The 25,572-nt window shown below is 52.4% G+C and overlaps 11 protein-coding genes across 11 annotated transcripts; 3 read left to right on the top strand and 8 right to left on the bottom strand.

Annotated features, from left to right (window-relative positions):
• Nucleotides 1–159: 159 nt before the first annotated feature.
• Nucleotides 160–1,119, bottom strand: J4E79_011817 (uncharacterized protein; the record flags this gene model as incomplete). The annotated part of the gene is made up of 2 exons (XM_049360645.1): nt 160–313; nt 407–1,119. 2 exons carry the CDS (start codon nt 1,117–1,119, stop codon nt 160–162), a joined length of 867 nt encoding a protein of 288 aa, XP_049204905.1.
• A 423-nt stretch (nt 1,120–1,542) lies between these two features.
• On the bottom strand, nt 1,543–2,482 carry J4E79_011816 (uncharacterized protein; the record flags this gene model as incomplete). The annotated part of the gene is made up of 2 exons (XM_049360644.1): nt 1,543–1,708; nt 1,758–2,482. 2 exons carry the CDS (start codon nt 2,480–2,482, stop codon nt 1,543–1,545), a joined length of 891 nt encoding a protein of 296 aa, XP_049204904.1.
• A 714-nt stretch (nt 2,483–3,196) lies between these two features.
• Nucleotides 3,197–4,765, bottom strand: J4E79_011815 (uncharacterized protein; the record flags this gene model as incomplete). Its single annotated transcript, XM_049360643.1, has 2 exons — nt 3,197–4,456; nt 4,520–4,765. 2 exons carry the CDS (start codon nt 4,763–4,765, stop codon nt 3,197–3,199), a joined length of 1,506 nt encoding a protein of 501 aa, XP_049204903.1.
• Nucleotides 4,766–5,222: 457 nt separating this feature from the next.
• J4E79_011814 (uncharacterized protein) lies at nt 5,223–10,676 on the bottom strand (the record flags this gene model as incomplete). Its single annotated transcript, XM_049360642.1, has 1 exon — nt 5,223–10,676. One exon carries the CDS (start codon nt 10,674–10,676, stop codon nt 5,223–5,225), a length of 5,454 nt encoding a protein of 1,817 aa, XP_049204902.1.
• Nucleotides 10,677–11,294: 618 nt separating this feature from the next.
• J4E79_011813 (uncharacterized protein) lies at nt 11,295–12,032 on the bottom strand (the record flags this gene model as incomplete). The annotated part of the gene is made up of 2 exons (XM_049360641.1): nt 11,295–11,384; nt 11,685–12,032. The coding sequence occupies 2 exons, from the start codon at nt 12,030–12,032 to the stop codon at nt 11,295–11,297; spliced, it is 438 nt and encodes a 145-aa protein (XP_049204901.1).
• Nucleotides 12,033–12,529: 497 nt separating this feature from the next.
• On the bottom strand, nt 12,530–14,560 carry J4E79_011812 (uncharacterized protein; the record flags this gene model as incomplete). The annotated part of the gene is made up of 5 exons (XM_049360640.1): nt 12,530–12,963; nt 13,013–13,675; nt 13,736–14,194; nt 14,259–14,456; nt 14,521–14,560. The coding sequence occupies 5 exons, from the start codon at nt 14,558–14,560 to the stop codon at nt 12,530–12,532; spliced, it is 1,794 nt and encodes a 597-aa protein (XP_049204900.1).
• Nucleotides 14,561–15,768: 1,208 nt separating this feature from the next.
• Nucleotides 15,769–17,349, bottom strand: J4E79_011811 (uncharacterized protein; the record flags this gene model as incomplete). The annotated part of the gene is made up of 1 exon (XM_049360639.1): nt 15,769–17,349. The coding sequence occupies one exon, from the start codon at nt 17,347–17,349 to the stop codon at nt 15,769–15,771; it is 1,581 nt and encodes a 526-aa protein (XP_049204899.1).
• A 189-nt stretch (nt 17,350–17,538) lies between these two features.
• Nucleotides 17,539–18,086, top strand: CYP1 (heme binding; the record flags this gene model as incomplete). The annotated part of the gene is made up of 2 exons (XM_049360638.1): nt 17,539–17,571; nt 17,619–18,086. The coding sequence occupies 2 exons, from the start codon at nt 17,539–17,541 to the stop codon at nt 18,084–18,086; spliced, it is 501 nt and encodes a 166-aa protein (XP_049204898.1).
• Nucleotides 18,087–18,210: 124 nt separating this feature from the next.
• On the bottom strand, nt 18,211–19,527 carry J4E79_011809 (uncharacterized protein; the record flags this gene model as incomplete). The annotated part of the gene is made up of 4 exons (XM_049360637.1): nt 18,211–18,417; nt 18,464–19,088; nt 19,141–19,199; nt 19,258–19,527. 4 exons carry the CDS (start codon nt 19,525–19,527, stop codon nt 18,211–18,213), a joined length of 1,161 nt encoding a protein of 386 aa, XP_049204897.1.
• A 1,198-nt stretch (nt 19,528–20,725) lies between these two features.
• J4E79_011808 (uncharacterized protein) lies at nt 20,726–21,879 on the top strand (the record flags this gene model as incomplete). Its single annotated transcript, XM_049360636.1, has 2 exons — nt 20,726–21,204; nt 21,252–21,879. 2 exons carry the CDS (start codon nt 20,726–20,728, stop codon nt 21,877–21,879), a joined length of 1,107 nt encoding a protein of 368 aa, XP_049204896.1.
• Nucleotides 21,880–23,252: 1,373 nt separating this feature from the next.
• Nucleotides 23,253–24,214, top strand: J4E79_011807 (uncharacterized protein; the record flags this gene model as incomplete). The annotated part of the gene is made up of 2 exons (XM_049360635.1): nt 23,253–24,158; nt 24,197–24,214. 2 exons carry the CDS (start codon nt 23,253–23,255, stop codon nt 24,212–24,214), a joined length of 924 nt encoding a protein of 307 aa, XP_049204895.1.
• Nucleotides 24,215–25,572: the final 1,358 nt, after the last annotated feature.

The following is a 25,572-nucleotide window of genomic DNA, read 5'->3' as shown; positions in this document are numbered from 1 at the left end:
CCATCGATGACATTACACGAGTCAGCTACACATATCCACTGTCGCACGAACTCGAAGGCTTCTTGTACCTAATGTTATAGCGATACGACTGCGAAAAAGACAACTAAACAAATCCGACGGGCCAAACTAGAGTTGCAGCATTACTACACCTCTATCTCGCTACTTTCCATTGTATACTTTCGGACCTCCTCCCCATTGCGACTCATGACGAGCCATGAGATACTCAATAGATGGCATATTGCTCTCGCAAGGGCCGCACACGACCTCTGAGTCTGAGTCTGACTCCGACCCTCCCCGGCGCTGTTTGTCTTTCCTATACATATTCAAGATCTCGTAATGCGGTGGAATGTTTCTGTGTCAGGTCAGTATACGCAAGATGCCAGGAAAGATATGCAAAACAACTTACCCTTTCTTGTCCTGCAGCAGTTCTCGCCCAATTTCCATCAAGATTTCCTCGTTGTCCTGAGAATAACCTGCCAGAATTGCCTCCTTCCTACAAGCAAGACGAAGCGCGTCGGAGTAGCTGTATAGTCGCATTGCCGCGAAAGAGGCTCCATTGGGATTTAGTCTCTCCTCGAACGGCAGAGCCTTCAGATCGTCTTTGTTCAAGCCGAGTTGTTTATCGCACATAGTTTTGGTAAGACAGTCGATCCCAATAGCATCGAGCGAGTTCTTGTCGTCGTCATTTTGGTTGTTGGCAAGCCACTCTTTCCAGTCTATCCTCCCCTGCTTTGTCTTTCTTATCCGTTCCTCATTCGCGGCTTTCAGTCTGGCTTTTTCTGCAGCAGCTGCAAGTTCGGCTGGGGTCTTCGTCTTCTTCTTGCGTGGTTTCCTCTTTGGCGTGACGGTAGGTTTGGCCTTTTTGCTCGTTGCGACAGGTTGAGGCTCGTAGTCACTATCGTCAGGCGTGGCTGAGCGTTTGCGTTTTGATCCCTTCGTTGCTGTAGGAGACGCTTCTACCTCATCCTCCGGGGACAGAACTTCACGTTTGACTCTGACAGTTGATGAAGGTGGAGTCAGTAGTTGTTGTTGAGGTGGGGACGGCGAGGCGGGGTCCGCTTTGACGACAAGGTGTGACGTTTCTCCTGCCATTTTCGAATCTCGGCGACGAGGTGACATGTTGGGTGAATTCGAAAGAGAAGTTCCCGAGGTCTTATAGCAGCGGCGGTAAGACACTTCTACAATGTCTTTGGGAGAAGCTCAAGACATGTAAGACAATGCGATAAAGGTACTCTGGGAATAGAGACGCTGGAACAACTGTGCCGCTTTATCAACTTGCCTTCCAAGCAAGGGTCAGACTTGCTGCACACTGCGGGGTAAATGTACCAAAACAGTTATCTTGGATGCCACGTCAAGATGCATCGAGATATTGGTAAACTACTACAACTAGCAATATCGAGATCCTTCGACATGATGGTGGTGCACTAGTACGACACGACTGTGGTAGCCCCCACGTCAAGGCTCCGGGAAAACACTTGCTCGCGAAAACAGTTTCACTGCACGAAGTCAAGAATAAAACTAGGGCTTTTGATTATTGAGAGTCTAGTAGCCACTCCGGTTATGGTCATCCCCATACTTCTCGCACATCAACCTATCCTCTTCATCCTCTCGCATCCGCCTGAGTTCGTCTTGTCGCTTCGATTCTTTGTAGCGTGCAATCTCCGCCCCGGACCTTCCCCCTTTGGCATACAAGAGGTTGTCGTAATTACTGGAGAGTGTTAGCATCTTTGCAGCTGCAGTATACATCGGTCGCTTACCCTCTGGCGTGTTTATCCGCAAACAGCTTCTTCCCTTTGGCAAGGAACTCTTGTTCGTTATCCTGTGGGATACCAGCGAGCATGGCTTCTTTCCGGAAGGCTAGTTTCCCGCAATCGTCCCATCGGTAGTCCTTCTGGGGCATCTGGTTGAATGCGTTCACGGAAGGGCGATGTGGGATGCACTTGAGCTCATCTGGCTTCAGGTCGAAGAATGCCTTTGCGTTTTTGACATTTACATTTTTTCCCAGATCGCCTGAAGTGAGTTCCTCGTAGGTCTGGTTTTTGGATATCCAATCTTTCCAGTCCTTCTTCCATTGCGCGACTTGCTTCTTTCGCTCTTTTTCGGCTTTCTTTGCATCGGCAGCTTCTTTCCTCTTGGCAGCGTTTGCGGCCTTAACTGCGGCCTCTTCCTCTTTCTTCTTGGCCGACGCGAGCTTTTTCGCAAGCGCTTCTTCGGACTGTGCTGGCTTCTTAGGTGTCCTTGGTCCACGTGAGGCTTCGCTCTTCCTCGCTACCTTTGAGGGCGTCTTCGTTTCGGCATCGTCGTCGTCCTGTGCTGGTCGCTTGAGGTTGGGCATTTGCGCTTGTTCAGCTGGCTTCAGCGGCTTGACCGACGTCTCTTCGATACCCGTTACTTTAGGCCCGTGCTCATCGGAGTCTGGAGGGGGAGTATGGAGTTGCTGGCGGCTCTCCGTTGATGATGCCATCGCTGCATCGGAGTTCATGATGTCATTCAAGAGGGTTGAGTGCGAAGCTTGGAATGAACAGAAGGGTCAATGGCGTCAGATTGCTCAGAATACGACTGACAGTGGGAGCTTGGGAACCAAATATTACAGGCACCAGATGTGGCATTTGAAAACATATGTACCGCGCACTGCGTTCCGATCAAGAGACCCTGCAGCTGTGTCAACCTTATCGCATGGGGCTACAGGTGGGGTGGTGCCCGTGCCGGAGCCGTTTCCGGGCTACGTCACCCCCACCTCATTACCCCTGATGTCCCCACCATGTACCCTTCTCGTCACCAACCCTGAAACTGCTGGCACCTACATCGGTGATCTGAAACACGATATATGCAATCGTACTCGCATCCAAGACTTGAGCACCTCCTAAGCTTTCAGCGGATTAAAATATCGCCAGCACTACCTAAGCATGCTAGCTAGTGCAAAGATGATGTCACACAGTGTTACCAAGGTATATTCATTTTTCCGCTGATCTTGTAGCGACGTCAGCGCAAGTGTGCCCGCTTCCAGTATGCATTCCATGATGAAGAATCTGTTGCAACGAAAGTAAAGATCGCGATTGAGAAGCTATAGCGACAGCTCGATGAGTACTACTATACAACTAGGCAGGTCTAAACGGATATCCAAGCAACAGACGGCAGAAAAGGACGAGAAACCATGAGTATCGCATCAGCGCATCACCTCATCACCTCCCACCCATCAACTCAACTCCCTCAAGCTCTCCTCAACATTCTCCCAAGCCTTCGGCGACATGATCAAACTCAACCAATACCCCCCTGCATGATCCCTCCCCAGAATATGCACCAACAGCCTATTCGCCACATTCGGTTTCCTACTCGAGCAATGATGAAACGCAGGCATACCAGGCGGATTACACCTTCCCTCACTCTCATCACCAGCCCTCACAACCGCAGGCCCAAAGTCGACAGTAGAAAAGAACTTGGCTTTCGACCAGTCGGTAAAAGGCACCAACATCGCATCCGCGTCACTGTAGAGAAGCGTCGATGGATCGCCGGAGATACGCTGCTCGCGAAGACTGGCAAGGACTTGGCCTTCGGTTGCTTGTTCGAGGAGGCGCTGGCGGTTGTGTAGAGCGATGGGACCGAGTGGGCCGGTTGCCATGTCTGGAGAGAGGAAGGTGAAGCCGGGGACGAGCATGTTTTGCATGTACATGCCCTTCGCGTTGATGAGTTCAGAAAGACGGAAACGAGCGTTCATTGCGTGGAGGGCGGTCAAGGGACGGGGTGATGGCAGAGAAGATGCGATACAGCGGAGTGTCCATGCAGTGAGCACATCGCCATCGCTGATGAACGGTGGTTTCTCGACTATACCGTCATCGTTCTCCTGTACAGGTAGGTCTTGCTCAGTTGCTACGCGCAATTTCGCCACGACGTCCTTTGGCAGGTAAATCGTCTGCGACTTTGGAGCAGGACCAGTAAGCATATCCCATGCGAACCTCGCTCCAAATTTGACCATACTCAGCCCTTTGAGCTGTTTGGCCTTGAGTATGTACTCCTCTGCCGGCTGAGTCGTGTTGTCAGTCAGTGCACGTAGCATGTCTTCCCGCGCCCCTAGTACAGGCGGCACTTCGGTCTCTTTTCCGGCTAATACCATCGACCACGCGCAGAGGAGGTTTTGGTTGCCAATTACATCCATCAAAGTATGGGGCCAGGAGAGTCCCACGAGTGTTGCGTTGGTAAAAGACGTGATGTGGACCGAAATTTGTGGCGTGTCTCCAGCGATCAAGTCCTCAAACGTCATGGGCGCGTCGGCGCTAGCGGCCAGGTCATTGAACTCCGTGGGTCCTGGACAGATCAAGACGGCTCTGTTGGCTTTGGGAAGCTTCTTGGCTAGGTCGTGCTCTTCGATGGGAGTGTTGATGGTGACATGGCTGTACGAGAAGGCGGGTCGCTCAGATGTGAACTGGCGTGGGACATGAATCTCCAATGCACCCTTGTTCTATCATCCAACATGTTAGCCGTACTGCTTCCACGCGAAATCAATCCGAAAGATGCCACTTACGTTGAGTCTCAAGCGTCCTCCAAGCTTCCTCCAGTCCCCATTTTCCAAGAGCTTTGCTAGAGAGGACCGGAGCCTATCCGCATCGAGAACATCGTTGAAGCAGAGTGTCCATGTAATTATGATGCTACGGAAAGTCTTCGTGTCGTCTAGTGTGTGTACTGGAAGGACGTCGTCGTCGGCATATGGGGTTGGTGTAGCATCTACTGCTGGGGAAGATTGCTTTTTGAATCGCTTGAGGAAATCCATTGCTGAGACGCTAAACTTGCGAACTGTGAAAGGTGCTCAACAATGAGTGTTATTTGTCAAATCTATTTACTTCTGCTCTGCTTTTAACACCGTATGAGAATCCCTGGCCAAAGTCGCGTTCGGAACACGGATTCGTGGGTAGCCGGAGAATATGTTATCGTCGTTGTATCAAAAGGGGCTCGCTAGATCGACGCCTCGTCTCCACCTCTGCAAGTAACTAGTCTCAGGTAAAACTAGCCGCACGTACCAACACGAGAAGGATTTCCGCCGTGCCACCGAATCTCTACAGGCGAGTCAAGAATACGTTCTTATCGTTGTGTCAAAATAGGGGCTCGCTAGATCGGCGCCTCGTCTCCCCCTGCGCAAGTAACCAGTCTCAGGTAAAACCAGCCGCACGTACCAACACAAGAAGGCCGAATCTCTACAGGCGATCGGACAACGGATACTAGCGATCCGCCTACGTTCCATGCGCTCCAAACCACGCATCGACCTCGTCGCCTGTGGCAAGCTCGTCGTCGTCGTCGTCGTGGATGGCTTCAACTCTGCCATGCCTGCGCCTGAACCGCCTCCCCCTCACCCGCGTCGTAGACTCATTCCGCTTCCGCAATGCCAGTCGCTTCGCAACCTCATTTGCCTCGACCAGGCTGACCAGCTTCCTCTTCTGCCCTTGATTCTTCTCGGCAAACTCCTTGCAGACTTCCCACACCTTTGTCGTAGCATCGCGAGTATCTCGGGACTTTTCGACGAAGGATTCTGGACGTCGTGAAAGCACGTTAGTATTCACGTTCCCGATACCAAGATGTCTGTGGCGACGATTTTGCCCTGCGTCGCTGGGAGGCGGAGGGTTGCTGAAGACCTCTTGAGCCAGATATGTATCCTCTGCCATCTCAAACGGCGTACGTCCTGATGCGTTCTCACGGAAGAGAAGGTCAGGACGGCATTGGAGCATGACGCGCAAGACTTGATCAGTACCACGCCGTACGGCAAGATGGACAGGCGTGTCGCCCTCGCCATTGACGATACTGAGGTCGTCGCCTTTGTTGAGCTCGAAAAGAAGTTTGAGAATGTTTTCGTGGCTCTCCGAGTTATAACTTGTTGAATTGTGGGGAAGAGCGACGTGAAGCCAGCGTGCAAGAGGTGTAGCTGCGCCAGGAGCCGCCGTTGTGCGTTCGGTGAACAGGCTAGAGAGAAGGCGAGTGTCGATGAGCGCCAAAAGCTCGCGGAGCTTCTCTAGGTCTAGCTGGTAGTTCAAATGTTTGTGCAGGATTGAGTGGATAATGTTCGCTCCGGTGTTGTCGCGTGTGGTTTGATCGGCACCAGCTTCCAGAAGAACCTTCACCATTTCGACACGGTGCTGAGAGAAAGCAAGCTGCAGGGGCGTCATGCCATTCGCAGAACGATGTCCAATCGCCTTGGGATGAGTTTTGCATAGATGTCGAAGCAGGCTCACCGACTCTTCACCCTCCTTGCCCAGAACCACCGAATGGAGCAGTAGATGCGAGCGTAGGTCGAGCCAATTTGTGATAGACGACTGTAGGCCGCCTTGGGTCTTCGCCAGGTTCTGGATGCGAATATCGTCTCGATGACTGTCCGCAAACTCCATATAACAGCGCAAAGCGGTGTCACTAGCGAACCACTCGACGCTCTCCAAACTTGTGTAACGAGCGGCATGAAGTAAAGGCGGATGCTTCGCCCCAACTGCTTTCGTCTGGGTCTCTCTCCCTTCATTCGCCCAGTCCGCTCGCTTCCTGCCGTGCACCGATAGCCCTTGGTAGTACTTTGGCTTCACGGGTATCTCGATGCCGCTCTTCTTCACAAGATCGTCCAAAGGAATGCCAGCCCCAGTGTTCTTGATGATGATTCCTAGCAGGCGGGTACGACTCAAGCGGATCGCGTACCAGAACTCGGCTTCGTCGAAACGGAAGAACCTCGGTGCAGTCTCATCGTCGAGTTCGGTGTTGTGTTGCGTGTACTCCTGAGCTCTGGCGATCAGGAATTGTAGTAGATCGGCATCGTCTAGATAGACTGCCAATTGGAACAGACTATGCGGCCGCACATCCTCGGGGATCTTGACGGGTACCGGGTTACCACTAGACGAGTCCAAAGGCGGTTGACCACGGAGGCTGCTTGAGAGCTCTGGGTGTGGAAGCCAGGGTGAGACCGATGCAGCATCGTGTTCGAGAAAACGGAACGCCGGGCACGTCCACGACATCATCTTGAGTGGCGTCACATTGCTTTTGACTTGACTCTGCACCTCTCCAATGTTCTCAATAGTGAAGCAATCATCCACAATCTCAGCGTAGATCTCGAAATCATCCTCACCATCGTCACTGCTACCGTCGTCATCATCTCGGGGCTGGAGACTGTGTTTGACCAATGGCTTCTCTTCGGGCACATATTGCGCATGTGCAATCTCCAAGACAGCACGAGCGATTCCATAGTGCTTCCGCAGAATGGCGATAGAGAACGGCGAGTAATCCTGCGAGTTCTGAACAGCGATTTGCAGGGGAGTCTGATTATCTCCCCACATCGACAAGGTAAGCTCTTTGATCGTCGGAAGATCGCCATCCCAGCAGGCTTGGAACAACTTGAGGTAAGCTTCCCGTCGTTCGTCGGTCAGGTCAGAAAGCCGGAAGGTGAGCAACGGATTCCACGGCTTTGGAGGGTCAGGTCCATAGCTACCATAATTGTACTGTTGTGGTGGGGGTATCCTGATTTCGGTATCTGGATGCAGCTCTTTGAAGGTCTTCGCCTGTCGTCTGAGCAGCTCTGACTCCAATGCTTCGAACTCTTTCAATAGCGCCTGGACAGCCGACTTCTTCTCACTCGTACCCTCGGGTTCTTTCTGAGACTGTTTCCACTTCTCGTGGCTCTCCAAGTCTTGTTCGTAGATCCGTTTGGCGCTGTCGATCTGATCACTCACCATCCAATGAGCGTAGGTACCCGGTTCGAGTCCTCCAAGATATTCAGTATCTTCCTTGAGCGGTACTGGGGCGAATTGCTCGGACCGCCGGTAGTTATCAATGCGGTCCACCCAGCCTTCGGAGCACAACCACCCATCTTGGCCATCAACTTTGCCCTTCTCGATAAAGGTCTGTAGTTTTCGCACATTGTACCGAACAATATCCAAAAGGGTGCCCGTATCGTTGTCGTGTGTGTTGTTGCTTTTGTCCAGCGCGCACCAAGCTTTGGGAGTAAGACTGTTGATGTCTGCTCCAGCATCCAGAAGCTTCAAGACTATCGACAATGCCTCATAACGAAGTGCAGTAAATACAGGCTGCTCGACGTTTTCTCTGAACGCTTTCTGGTTGCTCTCGGCAGTGCTGTATGCCGAATGAAACCCCTTGTTTTTCGCAACGGTAGAGTAGGTGGCGAAGTCAAGCTCAGGCTTCGCGCCCAGCTCTAGAAGTGCTTCAACTCCAGCGGTATCACCATGTTCAATGGCTGTCTTCAGAGGACTGTTCACGTTGGGTCTGAACGAATAGCCACTCAGCGATAAGTGATCGGCGGCTTGTTGCGCCGCAGGCCTGTTTGCGGATATCAAAGTGGTGAGCAGATCGGCACCATGCGCAGCAAAGTAGTGCAACGCTGTGATGTGGCTAGTGTCGCCCTGTGCAGGCGATGCACCTAGGCTGACGAGTAATCTAGTCATGTCCTTGGCCTTTTCAGGCGAGAGCTGTAAAGCGAGAACGGTTGGCAGGATCGCCGCGCGCGGGGACTTGTTGTAATCATTGACAAGCTTGACCGGCAGTAGTACATCGGCTCCAAACTCCTGAACGAGAGTCTTTACGACGTCGGTGTGACCATTTGCAATGGCCAGGTGGAGCGCAGATACCGGTGCGTCCCAAGCGACTACGTTGACGTCGTATACATCGGGCTCGTCGTCATTTGCATCATCTGGGAGGTTATCGTGGTCTTCTGACTTTTTGGGGTCTATCTTGATGACAGAGCCTTCAGTAGTCGCATCGGCATTATCGGACTCATCATCAAGTAAATCGACGTCGTCATCCTCATCGTCGTCGTTCTCGCTGTCGTCATCGGAAGCATGTTCCTCGGTGTCGTTGGTACTGGTAGCATCTGGTGTTTCCGGGAGGATCTGATTCTTCTTCTTAAGAGCTTCTTTCTCTGCCTCTTCTTCTTCGTTGGCCTCACTCTTGATGAGGAGAGCTCTGACCATCTCTACCTCACCGCGCATGGCAGCAAGATGGAGCGCGGTCTTACCATCGAAGATGCGAGCGACGATACGGGCTCCAGCATCGACGAGAGCTTGAACGACCTGCGGAGTTGAGGTCATGACCGCCAAATGAAGTGGAGTACGCCCAGTGTAGTCCCTTCGGTTGGGATCAGCACCCTCTTGACTGAGCCAATCCCGGACATGCTCGAGATCTCCGTCCACTATAGCCTGACACAGTCGCGCTGTATTGCCGACATATGCCATCTCGGTCCAATCATCATCAGTAAGAGGGTTAAATGAGCCGATTGATTGCCGTCCAGGGTTGTCTTTGATGAAAGACAATGTGCCAGACACATAGATCTTGCTTTCCTCAGCTGCAATCTCCTGATCTTCTGGTGTGGTGGGCTCGGGACAGAACCCGCAACAGTCCCCAATTACATCGATTGCGTTGCCAAAGAAGGAAGGGTGTCGATGTAGTGTGGTCTGTCGATCCTTAGGTCGATTCCATTCGGCGTTGAGTAGCAAGTCCTTCGCAAAGAGCAACCTCTCAATCTTCCGAGCATGGAACTTCGGCCCGTATGGGATGGTGAAGGTATGGTAATCGCTGACCTCATCAGTCTCTACCCACTCGGCAACATCTTCGTCATGCTGTTGCTTGATGTCGCCTTTGAGCTTCTGCGTGGCCCAACGATTGATGGCTGGTCTGCCACGTTCAGCACGACGCTGATCAACGTAAGCGTCACGGTCAGTGCTTTTCGGCAATTTCTCAAGTACTAGCAACCTGGCCAGTCCGAGAGTGCGACCGAAGGAGCGTTCGAACAGCGTGGGATCAATACGCGACCGATCAAGGAGCGGCCAGTAGACTTCGAAGCCGCGGCGTGCATACTTGGACAATCGGTTTTCGTATGACGGGGAGCGACGTGTCAGGTCGATGGTGTTGATCTGCGTCATGTATGCAGCGATCGCACGAGGACTGGCGTAGACTTGCTTGCCATCGTATGCCGCACAGGAACAATCAACATCGAAGCCTGTGAGAATCTCGGAAATAGATCTGTAAATTCGCAGGACAATCTGAACGTGACGAGTGGGATACTGGGAAGCGATGGTAATGGCGTTCTTGGTACGGACGGTGGTTGTCTCTGTCAAGATGGAGTCTCTGATGCGTTGTTCAATCTGCTTGATCTTCTCAATGGCTTGCTCTTCGGTAAGGTCGTAGAGGAAAAGATCGACATCCGAAGCCGGGGCCAGTTTCTGATGATAGTATTCGCGTAGGGCGCGCTTGGAGCCACTATGTTCCTCTGGAACCGGCAGCAACGAAGTTACAACAGCGCTACCTGCGACCACCACATTGGACCAGTCCATGTCAACAAGCGATGACTCGGAAAAGAGCTGGAAGTTGGTCTGGAACTCATTGAGTGATTGCACAACCGCCGGAGAGCCAGTCGGCTTGCGGTCCTCCTCGTCGAGAGGCATGAGATAGCGCTCACGCTCAGCCTCGGATTCATCCTCGGGGTTGCGAGCGCGGATCTTGAGTTCACTTTCGCGGCCTGCGAATATGGGAAGGATGTTGGGCTCGGCAATAGCGGGGTGTTCTGGTTGCTGAGCGAACACCTCGCGCAGCTTGGAGTCATATTCCTTGTAGGGTTCGAGCAAGGTGTGCAGTGATGTCTCTGGATGGGCTGCGACATGAGTAATCCAGTCGGTATGACGAACTGGGACTTGAGGAAGGTCAATCATTGTCGATACCTGCTTTTGGGTTGTGGTTGAAATGGCGTTGTGAGAAGTGGTAGAAAGCGCGTGTGTTGGAATAGAATTGAGATGGTTGAACAAAATGACTGCTGAAGACGGAAAAACGACGGATTATATATCTCCTTCAGCATTGGGATCTCGTTCGTGCTTGATGATGGCAGCCTGTATCATGATGGAGTTGGATGCTGCAGCGGTGTGGCGTGTTGAGGCAAAAGAGGGTCGAGCTAGGCAACGACGCGCCGTGGCCCATTTTAGCGACGGGAAGACGTGTTTGGGGACCACAGCAGCCTGACGAGACAGGCAGCAGCGAATCATGGTTAGCAGCGTGTATTGAGTCCAACGCGAGCTGCACACGAGTTCATGTGATGCATGACGCGACGGAAGTGGCAAGTGAGGGTAGATCTCAATGAGGTGCTCGAGGTTTGCCACGAACACGCTTGTGCAAAAGAAGGATAGCGCAGCCAGCGGCTTGGCACCTCCCGCTGGCAGCAGCTTCGAGCTCGCCATCTTCGGCATTAGCATCTTCCACACGTTCTCGATACCAGCACCGCTCCTACGTTCAATCGTACATGGCTCTGTCACGCCTTCGAACGAATCACACAGCTTCTACTCCCTGATCGGCGAGTAGAGCGAAATCTGCCCAACGAAGAACATGATAATCGTTAGAGCCGCAACAGCCGTGAAAACAATGGCGACCTATCATCAAATCAGCGTTGAAACCTCCCAGAATCGACTTGCCTGAGATCATACCTTGTCCCCATCGTCTAATCCCCCAGAATTACCCAAATTCGACGTTGCACTCCACACGAGCAGAAACATACCCACAACCATGCAGATAGTCGCGGATATGAGAAACATGACTGGCATCTGCCAAGTCAAGACCTGGACAAGGTTTGGCGCACGACGACCCGTTCGTTTCCAGCGACTTCCCTTACCAAGTAGCTTGTGAAGATTGGCGAGGCCATCGCGGTGCGACGAAAGCCGGTGTAAACGCACGGTCTGGTCGGCTGCGCTGATGATGGAAAGCATTGTGATGATGATGCCACAGTACCACGATGTCCGGACATACCACGGAGTGGGCCTGCCAGTGGTGAGGATATTCGGCCAGCTGCCTGTCGAGGTAAGGACACCCGCAAGCAGGGCGGACTTGACCATCGTCAGCGGTGCGGCATCATCAATGGATACAGTACTTACTACGACACCAACAAAGTTCAGCTCGCTTAGCTTGTTGTCTCTCCATTTTTCGACAAGCTCATCTCTCTCGCTTTGGTCATGCGTGTTGAGCAGGATTTCTAAAGGGTCATACGTTGAGGGGTCCGGTAAGAAGATGCCACCACCAAACATTTGCGGTGCGCAAAAACAACTGCTTTGCCGCTTGCGTTTGTTGTTCGACGTCTCTGGATGTAGGGGTGGCTGGGTAACACCATTCGATCCTCGGTCTGCTGCTCTCCATTCGACATCGTCCGGCTCCCGGGAAGAAGAGGTACGGAACATGGTTTACTCGGTATCTGGAGGATCGAAGAGGTTGTGGATATGGGCAACAGTGGCCTCCATTGACTTTATCAAAGGTTTGCCAGAAGCAAACAATGCTGCGGTGTTCGAGAGGTGTTCGCCGATTATGACGCACATCGCGCCGCTAGCTGTAGCGCAAGTCTTCAAAGCTCAGTCAATCACAGCCTCTGCATCGTTCAGTCGCAATGCAGCCAAGTCTACCTACGCTGCGAACATCAACAGCCATGCAGGACGCTTAATCTCATCAACGCAAGCGTTCAAATAAAGTCTCGATTGTAATTACAGACCTCGGCTACACATCCACTGCGTTCCAGCACCCTGCAACCAGCTCAATGCATGACCACAGCGACATGGTCGTCCATGTACTTGGAAATATCGCCCAAGAAGCATGCCGCGATGATGCTGACTCCGCCAAACGCTATGCTCACGTAGTACACGTACTTGTACGCCTCGGCGTACGCGAGCTGACCAGCGTACACAACCAACTCATACGCACCCGGCACGTCCTTGATACCCGGAAGCTCATGGAGAAGCGGGAGAAGCGATCCGCCGGTGATGGCGATTGCCTCTCCGATGATCTCTGGGGACGTGATGTTGAGCTTGGTCACCATTGCGCCGCCGATGTAGTGGGTCGCGGCGGGAACGAATTTGGAGATGAAGACGTTGTAGTACACGCAGTATCCGATCGAACCACCAATGACGCGGATGGCAAGGGTCAGAGCTGCGATTGTTGCGATGAGGTCGTCTGGGCAGATGATGGTGGCTAATGAGGTCAGTAACGCGTTTGTCGATCAACGCGACGTGAAACTTACAGATGATGGATGCGGGCACAACGATACCACCAATGCCGAGACCAGCGAGAACCAACAATCCCCACAGTTGGTACAAGTTGTCCACACGGCCGATAGAAAGAGCACCGCAGCCTGCCGTCATCATGATCGACGAGACGATCAAAAGCTCCTTGTTGTGACCGCGGAGCAAAGACAGCAACCACAGCACAATACACGCACCAGCCAGAATCGAGAACCCAACAGGAATACCCCGGATACCAACACCAACAGGATCATGACCATAAACGTTGAACGCCTGCGTCGGCCAGAACATAAGGATAGAGAAGAAGTTGGCTCCAGAGATGAACGTAATAACAAGTGTCAGCCCAAGAATCCGGGGCTCCTGGCGAAGTCGTTTGGGGAACATGGGATGTTTAGCTCCGTAAGCTTCCCAGAAGACAAAGGCGACGAGGAAAGCGACACCCAGGATCAAGGGCGCGAGCACGTGCGCGCTGGACCACTTGTACTGGTAGCCACCCCACTGCATACCCATCATGAACAAGATCATACCAGCAACAGACAGAAAACCGCCGATGTAGTCGATCTGCGCGAGAACCTCTCTGCGGCTCATACCCACGCTGTTGACGCGGGGAGGAGGGTGGTAGAACACGAACGTCAAGACGAGACCGATGAAAGCCCAGAGACCTAAGATCGTCAGTTTCCCCTCTCATGCGTTCGTTTAGATAACGGGGGAAAGGTTCTTACCACACCACATCCCAATCCACCTCCACGCCCCCGGACTCTGACTAGCAATAAGCTGCGCCCAAAGCACACTCGGACAAAACGGCAAAATCGTAAAAACCAATATCGCAACATACTTGCCCCTCTGACTCGTCGGCGCAAGCTCGCTCGTCACCGCCAACGCCGTAAGCTCGTTGATGCCCGCGCCCACACCGCTAAACACCATTCCTGCAATGAAGATATTCATCGAATGGGCGGTTGAGCAGATGATCATGCCGAGGATAAGGAAGCACGCGCCGATCATGGCGACCCACCGGCGGCCCACGATGTCGGAGATGGAACCGACGAAGGGGCATACGGCGGCGAGGGAGAGGAGGTTTGCCAGGATAAACCAGATCCAGCGGTCGGTGCCGCCTATGTCGGCGTAGATGTAGGGGGGGACGCCGCCGAAGAGGTAGACGGGGATTTGGCTGCCTGTCCAGACTGTTTTTGAGCGTTAGCGAGAAAACAACGTTGTGTAGCAGTGTTTGTGAAGGGCTCTACGCACGAAAAGCCATAGCGACCAACGCCATAAGTCTTTTAAAGTTCATAGGCTGCTCAGCGTCGTGGTCTTCGCCGTCGCCGGCTGTCCGCAAGCCATCTTTTTCGTAGTAGTTGGTGTGGCCGGGGACTTGCTCGTTGGTGTGGATTTGCTCGATGTGGTTGAACGCTGGTTTGGACGCTGAGGGGGAGTGGTCTGAGACATCTATTGTTAAATTGGCTTAGTAAATGTGTAGGTGAGTGTGGAGTTGGGGTGTAGGATTGCGTACCAGAGCCATCGCTGTGGTCCCGCATCGTGTTTTTCTTCATAGTCTACGTATGGAGACGGCCGTCGTAGACAGGAGTGTAGACTTTGAACAACACAAACGAAAGTGTTCGCAAGACTGACTGACACTTCGTTTGGAGGCTCAGCGGGGCTCTTATGCTATCCATGTACTTGGAACCCACCCTTGCCTTCACCACGCCCCTCTACCAGGGCCCGTCCATCACATTCCCCACCCACGACTCAGTCTGCGGGGTATTTCCCACCTAACATCCAACTAGTCCTCACATCGTCCCTCTTCCTCCATTTCCCTCCATTATCCTCCTTCACACTAGCCCCAAGTCCACGGTCTAGCCCATCCACCCACCGTCCCCATCCGCGCATCTGGATTCGCTTCTCGCACCACGGCCGCGGTAACTTTCCAACACGCCTACCTGACACTTCCGCCACGTTACCAGCTAGCCTATCACTTCCTTCCGTACCATGTCCATGGGACGTCGCGTACTTCGGGGGAAGTTGTGAATGGGGTTAGCGTGGGCTGGTAGTGTGTATGTACCCCGCAATTGCTTGGTCGAGCTTGTCGCAACAAGCAAAGAAGCGGCTGAACAAGCTTTTGGCGAGGTTTGTCGATCTCAGATGGCTTCGTTGGAAAACCTGGGGATGGGGAGAAAGGTGAACGGGGATCGGCGGGGGACGGTGGGTTGGTGTTGGTAACCTTGGAATGGAGAGGTGGTGCGATGCGGCGATTCTGTATGTAAGGAGAGGGCTTCAGCTGGGATGTCACATACGGGTACTTGGGACCACGGCAGTTTCTTCACTCGCTCACTCGCTGTTTCGCTCTTCGCTCCTCGCACAATACACCTCCGCGCGGCTTTCCCCTTCGGTCCTATTCGCGCGGAGAAAAGTCCGCGTTGGATACCTACAGGGAAGCATGCCCAGGTGGGCTTAACCTGCCGTATAGATGCATGGTCTCTAGTCCCGTGAGCTATGCTCGCTCTCGCGTATGTACGATAGCGACACCGGAGTGGATGCTTGATACGCCACAAGTACGGCTGTTCGGCTACGGGGGCCATGCAGACTGTGTTCTTGATTCGAGTTGCCTAGGTAGAATGAGAGGATGGGAGAGCTTGGTGGAAGTTTACCGCTGGGTTTTCACCGTGATGATTGAGGCGCTGATTTGGGAATGGATGTTGATTGCTGGCTCGTTATAGTGCTATCAATGTAGAATTATCGTTGTTGGAGATCATAGTCCTCATCATCTCAGACCATCCATCTCCAAGCTCACATTATCCGCTCTCGAACCATAAACACCCCCATCCAGGATCCACTGCTCATTATCATCGTTATCATCCTGCACGCGACGCCACGTCTGCTTCCTCCCCCCTTCACCCGCATTCTCCTTGCCTTTACTCTCCTGAACCTTGATAGTCGGCCTAAACAGTCCACCCAACAGCGGATTCTTGCTGAACGCCCCGCTCCCACTCGATAGCGTATTCCCATCTCGGGGCCGTTGAGTAGGTTCGGGTGGCTCATCTTCGCTCTCGGGTGTAGCCGGCCTCTCGGTAGCAGCCATGCGCTTGACAAGCTTCTTTCCCGAGAGATCGATGCTGGCGACTACTTTGCGCTTCTCGTATTCTGGGCGCGCATTCCAGTCTTGCTCGCGCAGAGCTTTTTGCTGGCGCTTGAGCTGCATGGCGCGTTCTTGGGGGCTGGCCCACATGCTGAGGCCGGCGGTTGTAGTTTCGAAGTCGGCGGCTTCGTCGTGGACTTGTGTTCGTTTGGCGTTTTGGGCTTGGAAGGCGAGCAGCTTGTCTCTGTGCTGTTTTGCTTTTGCGAGCTTCTCGTTCTCAGACTCGACGTCCGAGGCCGGATTGGAAGATGCGGGTGTTCCTGTGCGGGGTGTTGAGAACGGGCGTGGTGCGAGCGAGACATCGGCACGCTTTTGGCCCGCGTTGTTGGCGGCCATCTTCTCTTTTCCGCGCTCTTCGCGGAGAACGCGCACCATGGATTGGATGTCTTGTGCACTGAATAAAGCTGAGTTGCAGAAAGTGCATGGGCCGATGCCTTCCTTTACGCAAATGATCTTTCCGCAGTTCAAGCAGTTTGGCGCAGCTTCGAGCAAAGGATGCCTGGTAGCCATGCAGTTGCATTTCCGCTTGCTGTTATCTTGTGGGGCAAGAGTAGGGTTCGTCTGAATCTCAAGCGCTCTGATTGCGGACTCCAGATCATTGAGTGCCGTTGAGGCACCATGCATGGGCGTGCCACCAGTAACATTGACCTTTGCCTTGGCCTTAGGTTTCGTATCCGAGATGAGTTGGCCTGGAAGTTTCTTTGCTGGTTGCGGAGCAGGCGAGACACCACGAGATTTGGGGGTTGATGTCCCCGATGACGTAGTGAAGGTTGGTAATTGCAACCCATCATGTTGTTCTTGTAAGCCGAATTTGGCAGCCTTGGGCTTTGAGCTACCCGCCATGTAATCTTGTTCATCCTTTTTGAGATATGCACCAGATACGTTGCCATGGTCCTCAACTTGTCGCGGTGGCGGAAGTTTGTTCAAACCGGGTTTCTTCTTCTTTGGCTTCGCCCGGGGTACTTCTGACATGCCATTTGACGCTTGAGCCTGACCAGGGCTGCTGGAAGGCTTGGGCTTTCTCCGGTTGTTAAATGAAGAGATAAACTCAAGTGCTTGCGGGCTGTCGCCTAAGAAGTTCTGCAGATGGTCCGCTGCTTCTTTGGGCGATAGTGACTCAGTATATGATATCAGTTGCTTCAGTGACTCATCGTCTAGAGGAACAAGCTTCGATAGCTGGGGCAATGCCCAGGTTGAGAGATCCATGTTCTTGTTGATGAGGTTGTGGTCGCCCAATGTCGGAATAGTTCGTTAGCTGTGAATCATCGCTCTGAGCTAGTAGCTGTGGCGCAGGCGCGTGGCTGGTCGGCGGTCCGTGTCCCAAAGTTCACATGGAATTCCAGCTCGTGGGGAAGCTGCCATCACAGTCCTCATACCCTCAACTACACATTCACCATGGCTACCGACATCGCGCTCGACACCACTATTGTAAGTTCGTATTCCTGTACGATCAACACCCTGACCAATTCAACCAGGGCACCATTGTCATCGAACTCTACAACGACCACGCGCCCAAGACATGCAAAAACTTCTCGACGCTCACGCAGCGCAACTACTTCAATGGCCTGATCTTCCACCGCATAATACCAAACTTCATGATCCAAGGCGGCGACCCCACGGGTACTGGAAGAGGAGGTGAGAGCATATATGGAGACAAGTTCGAGGACGAGATCAGCCCCCAGCTCAAGCACACGGGTGCAGGCATCCTCAGCATGGCCAACTCCGGTCCCAACACCAATGGCTCCCAGTTCTTCATCACATTGGCGCCGACTCCGTGGTTGGACGGCAAGCACACCATCTTTGGAAGGGTCAAGAGCGGGATGCAGATCGTGAAGAAGCTGGGCTTGGTCAAGACAGACAAGGAAGACCGCCCTGTGGAGGAAGTCAAGATTGTCAAGGCATACCTCGTCGACGACGGCGCGATGGCGATGCAGCGATACTAGCGCGGGGGAACGGGATCAGCCAGGCGTCGACGCGATCGCATGACAGAGCGCATCAACGCGACACTCAATGCTTGAACGTGAGTTACTCGAAAATGGAATGTAGATTAATTACTCATACGTCCAACTAGTTCAGAGCTCCATTCGGATGGATCAACACCTTCGTATACCCCTCGATCCTCTTGTCAAACTTCTCGTATGCCGTCGGCGCGTCGTCGATATTAATCTCGTGCGACACAACGAAGCTCGGTTTAGCCTTGCCCGATACAATCATGTCGCGAAGATACCTGTTGTAGGCCTTCACATTACACTGCCCGGTGCCAAGATGCAAACCCTACGGTCGTCAGTGGTGGGTACACAACTTCGAACCACGAACATACCTTTTCGAATAGCTTGCCGAACGAGATCAGAATTTGGCCCTTCTTGCTCTGCTCATCGGGCGCTCCTGGATCGGCCGGCACATACAAACCTGGAATACCCAAGCCTCCCGTTGGCCGGGTCACCATGATCAACTGGTCCAAGACAACGTTTGGCTTCTCCTTGCTACCAGACGCGTCCACGGCTTGATACCCGACCGCGTCGACAGCGCGATCCACCATACCGTCATTGAGCTTGATGATCTGCTCAACCGGGTCGCTCTTCCTGAAATCAATAGGAATGCATCCGATCTTCTCCGCAGCTTGCAGTCGCTCAGGCACTGTGTCGACTACGAAGACCTTGCTTGCACCTCGTAGGATACCGCTATACGCTGCCATGAGACCAACAGGACCTGCACCGAACACCGCGACGCTTTCGCCGGACTGGAAACCAGCGAGGACCAGCCCATGCCAGCCCGTTGGGAATATATCTGCTAGTAGTATGAAGTCGGCTTCGTGCTCGGTTCCTTTTGGCAGCTTCAGGGCGTTGAAGTCGGCGAAGGGGACTCGGAGGTATTGCGCTTGGCCGCCCTGGTAGGGGCCCATGGCTACGTAGCCGTAAGCGCCGCCGGCGAAGCCTGGGTTTACTCTGTTCTATTGTTAGGACAGGTGCATGACGGCCTTATTGGAGTCCGACTTACCCAGTGCAGAACGCTGTCTTGCCCTCCTCGCAATTGCGACACCTGCCGTCGGCAACATTCTACGATCCATCGCGTTAGCTCTCCACCATCCGCACTCCATCTCCACGAAATACTCACAAACGGCAACACAATCCTATCCCCCTTCTCCAAAAGCGTCACGCCGGCACCAACCTCGATAATAGTCCCCATGTTCTCATGACCAAACACCAGGCCCGCCTCCGCAGCCGTCCGTCCCTGATACATATGCAAGTCCGACCCGCAAATCGCCGCCGTCGTAACCTTGACTATCACATCATCTGGATGCTGTATCTTGGGCAGTTCGACGTCCTTGACCGAGACTTTGAATGGGCCCTCGTAGTGCACCGCTTTCATCTTGTCGGGGGACATTTTGGGGAGTTGTTGTGCGCCTGTCGCGTACAAGCAGTTTCAAAGGTTTAAAGATACAAGATACAAGATATGAGATACAAGATACAAAGAGTTCGTCGCGACGATAGAACGAGATGCGCGTATATTATCGTGAAGTGGGAAATGGTTGCAAAGGACGAAAGGCGCGTTGATCCCACAACGGAGCCAGACCCAGTCTATGACATATGACGACCCCTCATCTTCGGTCCTTGCAAGCTTGCATGGCTTGCAGGAGTTGGGACCAGAGCGTCTGGCTGGCGTCATTATTGAGGGGCTGACAGCGGAGGAAGGGTCGATCAAGTGTGGGGTATGGGTTCCGAGTCGGAACGGACGCTTCGGAAACTAGCGCGTTGTGTTGATTGCGCTTCAACATTTGAAGTCACTTGTATCCGCGTGGACACATTTTCTGCATGGTAGGGAAGCTTGGAGGATCGGCCACACCGATGTTGAGGCCCTGTTTTGGTTTTGGAATTTAAGCTCTAGAGCGGAAGAGGCCTCAACATCGGCGTGGGAGGTCTTGCTTGGTTCTGTATTGTGCGGAAAACGTGGAATTCTTATCGACGTCTCAGGTCTTCTTTGATAGCGTTTCCAAGGGACGGGGATCATAAGCAAGAGATGAGGAGCATATCGCTCCAGGATTTGTGCTTGGATATTCGGTAACGGTGGTTTGCCAGGTTCGTCTGGAGTCGTCGTCTCCATACACACTCATGCTATTATCTCATAACTGACCGGTCCCTGGGCTTCGTCCTTGAGCCTGAAGTCTTTTCGCGAGTAGATTTGACTGCTATCCATTCCTGATGGATGTAAGGTGTCGATGCCGGAGCAGATCCCACAACGCATTCCGAAACTCATATGTGCCCATCCCAGCAGGTCCTCTCGGAAAAGATAATTATCGTCAACACAAGCGTTTGTGATAAGAAAAGGACGTTTATAGATGTTTGTGCTGTTGGATTCGTGGTGCTTGCTCGTCCAAAACGATACACCACGAAACAACATTCCGGGGGACTTCTGACCTTGCCTCTGACGATTCGCGCGGAGAAATATACTGCAAAGATAATTCCCACGTGCAAAGCAAATCGTGGCGCTGTAAGCGATAGGCGACAACGGCAACCATTCGCCTGTTTACGCGCTTCGACCCCGCATCCTGCCTTGTCTCAGCCTTCCTCTTTCCTTCCTCACGATGTTACCATCCTTTCGCGCAGAAGGAAACGAAATTATCGAGGACACTATGGAACCGAACACAGCGTCGATGGGAAGACCTCGGTATGGAAAAGGACTTGCGCTACTTTCTCTGGACGGCGGAGGCATCCGTGGTCTGTCGTCGCTGTACATTTTACAACGCCTTATGGAGCAGCTGGATCCCGAGAACCCACCAAGGCCTTGCGACTGTTTCGACCTTATCGGTGGCACGTCTACGGGCGGACTCATTGCACTCATGCTAGGGCGCCTGCGTATGACGGTCGCGGAATGCATCGATGCATACCATGAGCTTATGCCGGCTATCTTTGAGAAGGCCAAACATCGCTACTCTATCAGCAAGGGTAAACTCCAAGGGAGATACGATGGTAAAGCTATAGAGGAGGGGGTTAAGCGCATACTCGAGGAACGTAACATTAGACCAGACGAGCTTCTCAAAGACCCCGGCTCCACATGCAAAACGTAAGTGGGCCGCAATGTCTACAGTCTTTCTCCGGCTAATAGCTCAGATTTGTCTGTGTAACCAGGAAGACCGGTTCACAGATAACGCTTTTCTCCAATTACCCCATACAACGCCGATCGCGAGACCTGTACAACGCGGTGAAGATATGGGAGGCAGCTCGTGCCACTTCAGCCGCGACAACCTTCTTCGAACCTATCAAGATCCTCCATGAAGAGTTTGTGGACGGTGCCTTTGGTGCAAACAACCCGATCGACGAAGTCTGGACAGAAGCTGGTGACATATGGACACGCAATACTGGAGAAACACTAGAAGACAACATAAGTTGTTTCGTCTCCATTGGAACTGGTATACCGGCTTTTGGAAAAGTTGACGAGTCACTCGTTGGTATGGTGCAGACGCTGAAAGCGATAGCTACCAACTGTGAGAGCGCCGCTGAGAGATTTCAACGACACCATCCTGCGCTCGACGGGCGTTTCTTCCGTTTCAACGTGCCAAGAGGTCTGGAGAATATAGGGCTGGAAGAGATCAACAAGGCAGGCGACCTCATCGCTGCTACCAGACAGTATCTAGAGTCACAATCGGCTTTCCTCGATATCGAAAAGTTCCAGTCGGCCTTTCAGCAGCGACAGCGTACGTACCCTACGGAGCAGAGGGAAAGCGGACTGTCCAGCTGAACGACTAGCAGGGATTCAACGAATTTGCGACTATGTTACTAGTGTAGCTGAACGCGTATCATACAGTGTTCGTTACCAGTCAGAACGCGTGAGCCAAACCACTGCATCAAGTACTCATTGGATCACAAACACAAGCATTTGTGATTCGTGGCTGCGACATGGCTATGAGCTATTACACATTGACTGGAAGGGTACAGGACCTGAGCGAGATATAAAAGAGAATGACATCGTCGCAATCGCGGATACACTCTTACAGATGTCGCCTCAATTCATCAACCTCAATCTTACGAACATTGTCCTGCGGAGTTACAACAAACCTCTCGTGGATGTTGATCAATCCCAACACAATTCATGCGAGCATTGTAAACAAGACGAGGGTGTACCTCACCATGTTTGTATTGATGTGCAGCGACCTATTACTCCCAAAGAGCTCATGGTGGCTTTCGCATGTGTCCAGTTAGCTCGCAACACGAGCGAAACAGAACTTGCTACACGCATATCAGAAATGGATAGCTCCAATTTTGGCCTTCTCGAAAGATTGTCGACCGAAAAAGGCGTTGAAGAAGGCTCCCGAGTCGACTATGAAACGTTGTTAGGGGGTTATAGCATCGGGAACATCAATCATTTGGTTGGCTATTCGTTGCAAAGACTGCCAACTAATTGCTTTCTTCTCTTCTCAATATGTCATCTCACAAACTCTACTATTCGCAGCAATGAATTGGAAATGGTGGTGAGAGGGTTCCGTGCTCTTCTTCCAGAGACGTCGAGGCTGCAGGCGGTGATGCACAACTGGGGGAATCAATCTCCAGATATTCAACAACCATTTTCATTGACGATCAGTCGCAGAACCGAATACCTGGGTAAGGTTTCCCTGTTAGTGATCCCCCATTACTCGAAGTATGAATCTGACGTGCTTTATAGAGTGTCTCGCATCTCTAAAATCCCAGGAGGTTCTCGCTCGATTAAATCAAATCCTTCCACCTGCTTCAGGGACTTTCAGTTGGTTGGATACCCATCCGTCATTCCACAGGTGGCAGGATAATGGAGGTACTTTGTGGATCCGTGGTAAGCCGGGGAGTGGTAAATCAACTTTGGCGAAAGACGTCCTCATGAGACTCCGGTCTAAAGAAATACCTCCGGTGATCGGAGCCTGGTTCTACAGCGTCAAGCTTACTTTGGCGCAGCGGTCACACCAATCTCTCTTACAGGCATTACTTGGCAACTTCCTCGAACAGGACGAGAAACTGTTCCGAGAGCATGTCAACATCTATCGGAAAGCGAGACTACCGCCATGTGATTCGTGGAAATGGTCAAGAGATCTTTTGGAAGAGTTCTTATGGGCCATATCACGAACACCGCAAGACTCTACTATCATGGCCGTTATTGACGCATTGGACGAGTCCGAAAACGACGATCAGATTGATAAGTCACGGCAACATCTAGCGACGTTCCTTTTGGACCTTGCGGAGCACCCAGAATCATGTATGCGGTTCATCATCCTCAGTCGGCCGTATGAATCCTTACAAATTATCTTTCGCGACTGTGAGCAGATTGTATTGGAGCAAGAGAACGAGCAGGACTTGAAGGAGGTCATCGACAGAAATTTGGGCTGGCTACGGCATGCAATCGATCAAAGTCATGACTTTGAAGCACAGAGTATCGAGGCTTCGAAGCCAGACAGCCGCAGAAGGCGCAAACGACCACGAGATGCTGTGTCCGCTACCACAACGATACAGCCTGATCCCGCTCTCGCTGCATTGGTCGACGACCAGTTTCTAGCTATGAGAGATTATCTGATACAGAACGCGAACGGTGTCTTCTTGTGGGTGACCTTAGTACTCAAGGAGCTGCATCAGATCTCCAAAGATGCATTTTCGGGGATCACGGACCTGAACCAAGCACTTCATTCGCTGCCATCCGAACTCGAAGATCTTTACGCTGCCATAGCTCGCCGTTTGCAGAACCGTGACTTCAAGAAGACTAGGCGGATACTTGATTGGATCATTGGTACTAGCCAATCACGGGCGCTGACGCTGTCGATGTTATCTGAAGCCATGAGCATCGACGAGGAGATCAACGTGGAAGCTTCCATGACACCTACGACAGATCCCTTCTTGGTTCACAAGCCTATAACAAGACAGCAAAGCTGGGGAGTATTCGCATTTGACGTCTACGATCAATGCGGAGGGCTTGTCGATGTTGTACCTCCTGACGAGGCTCGAAAACAATTCCAAGAATATCATGAAGAAGAGATCAATGATCAATGGGTCGCAATCCTGGTACATCGTACTTCTCTCGACTTCATTGCTTCAACCAGATGCCCCGAGGTCATTAGGACGAATGCGGCACGCGCTAGATCGGTGGTAGAGGATGGGCTGGTTACATACCTGCAGGTTTATCTGCCAATGAGCGCTGGTCAAGAGCCTTCATTCCATCCCCGATTGGCCATACAAGGAGAATTCGGAACCAGTGTTCTGTCATTTTCTTCCCCCTGCGAACCGCTGCAGTCGGGGTTCGACAGAAGTGCCCCGGCACGGTACCACCCAAGCGACCCGATACCTTCTTACTCAGTACAGCCGCAATATCATCCAGTGCAAAACATTTTGGGAGACGCCACGCCAACGGACTTATCAACGAGAGCGATGCAAGCATGGGATGCCAGATGTCGCGGTTGCTATTTGGAAGATTCTGAGCGACCATCGGGCACCTTCAACAATGTTCATGATGAGCACCTTTATCAGGGAATTGGCGCTCATCTTGCGGAAGAAGCTAACGAAGACCTCAATCTCGAGCTTCGTGGCGTTACCCCCGAGACTAGGAGAGCCTTTTCCCAGGCGACGACCAGATGCATACATCAGCTACTCACGGCATCAGACAAGCCACTATTGCAGTACCTCGAGAATCGGCGACTCCTCGAATTCAGTGTGCAGATGTTACATCAGCTTTGGGACATGGTTCAATACAGGGACAAGCTCAACTCATACAAAACAATATTTCAGGATTGGAGAACCAGGAAGACATTCGATATTTTGGATAATGACCTTTTTCAGCCACACCCATGGGAAACAGTGCCTGTAAGTCCCTTGGCATTCACCGTGCCCGCATGGTTTTGTTGGTTACAAGACATTCCTGGTAATATCCTTGTAGCTGCCTGTGCGCAGAATCAAGAGAATGCGTTGCGTAATATAGTGGCTTTACTCCATCTGAGCCCTCACCTTTGGAGGAATGTTCCCATCGCGAGGGATGGCGCTCTCATGATACTCAACACCACTACCGCGTCGATGGGAGGACTGGAAGAGAACCCGGGATGTATGAAAATTCTCCGTGCACTTCCCACTATCACAACTACATGGAGACCTGGTAACGAAGCTTTCCAGCGAAATCCATCGGAAGTTTCCTCGGCAGAAGCAACATACTACAGGCCCTCTAGTTCTGTACTCTCCAGTAATGCGAGCCTGTCTGAATTTTATGAACGAAACGAATATCTCAGCTTTTACGAGTTGGATTCACGATAAAACAGGCCCTCCGCCTACCTGCGGGTCACGAGGGGCTTAACTGATGGTCTCGGGCCTATGCGAGCCTGTATAGTCCGTATTCCTAAGGCAATGCAGCCACAATCTCGTTACGTAGCTCTGTGCAGTCACCATCACAAGGTAAACGAAGCAAACTTAGTGGGATATTGCAAAAGCTATG

Source organism: Alternaria viburni (assembly GCF_023758015.1).
Source record: "Alternaria viburni strain BMP 2772 chromosome Unknown scaffold_57, whole genome shotgun sequence".
Taxonomy (NCBI): Eukaryota; Fungi; Ascomycota; class Dothideomycetes; order Pleosporales; family Pleosporaceae; genus Alternaria; species Alternaria viburni.
Note: the sequence above shows the minus strand (reverse complement) of the source record. Positions and strands in the feature narration are given on the sequence as shown.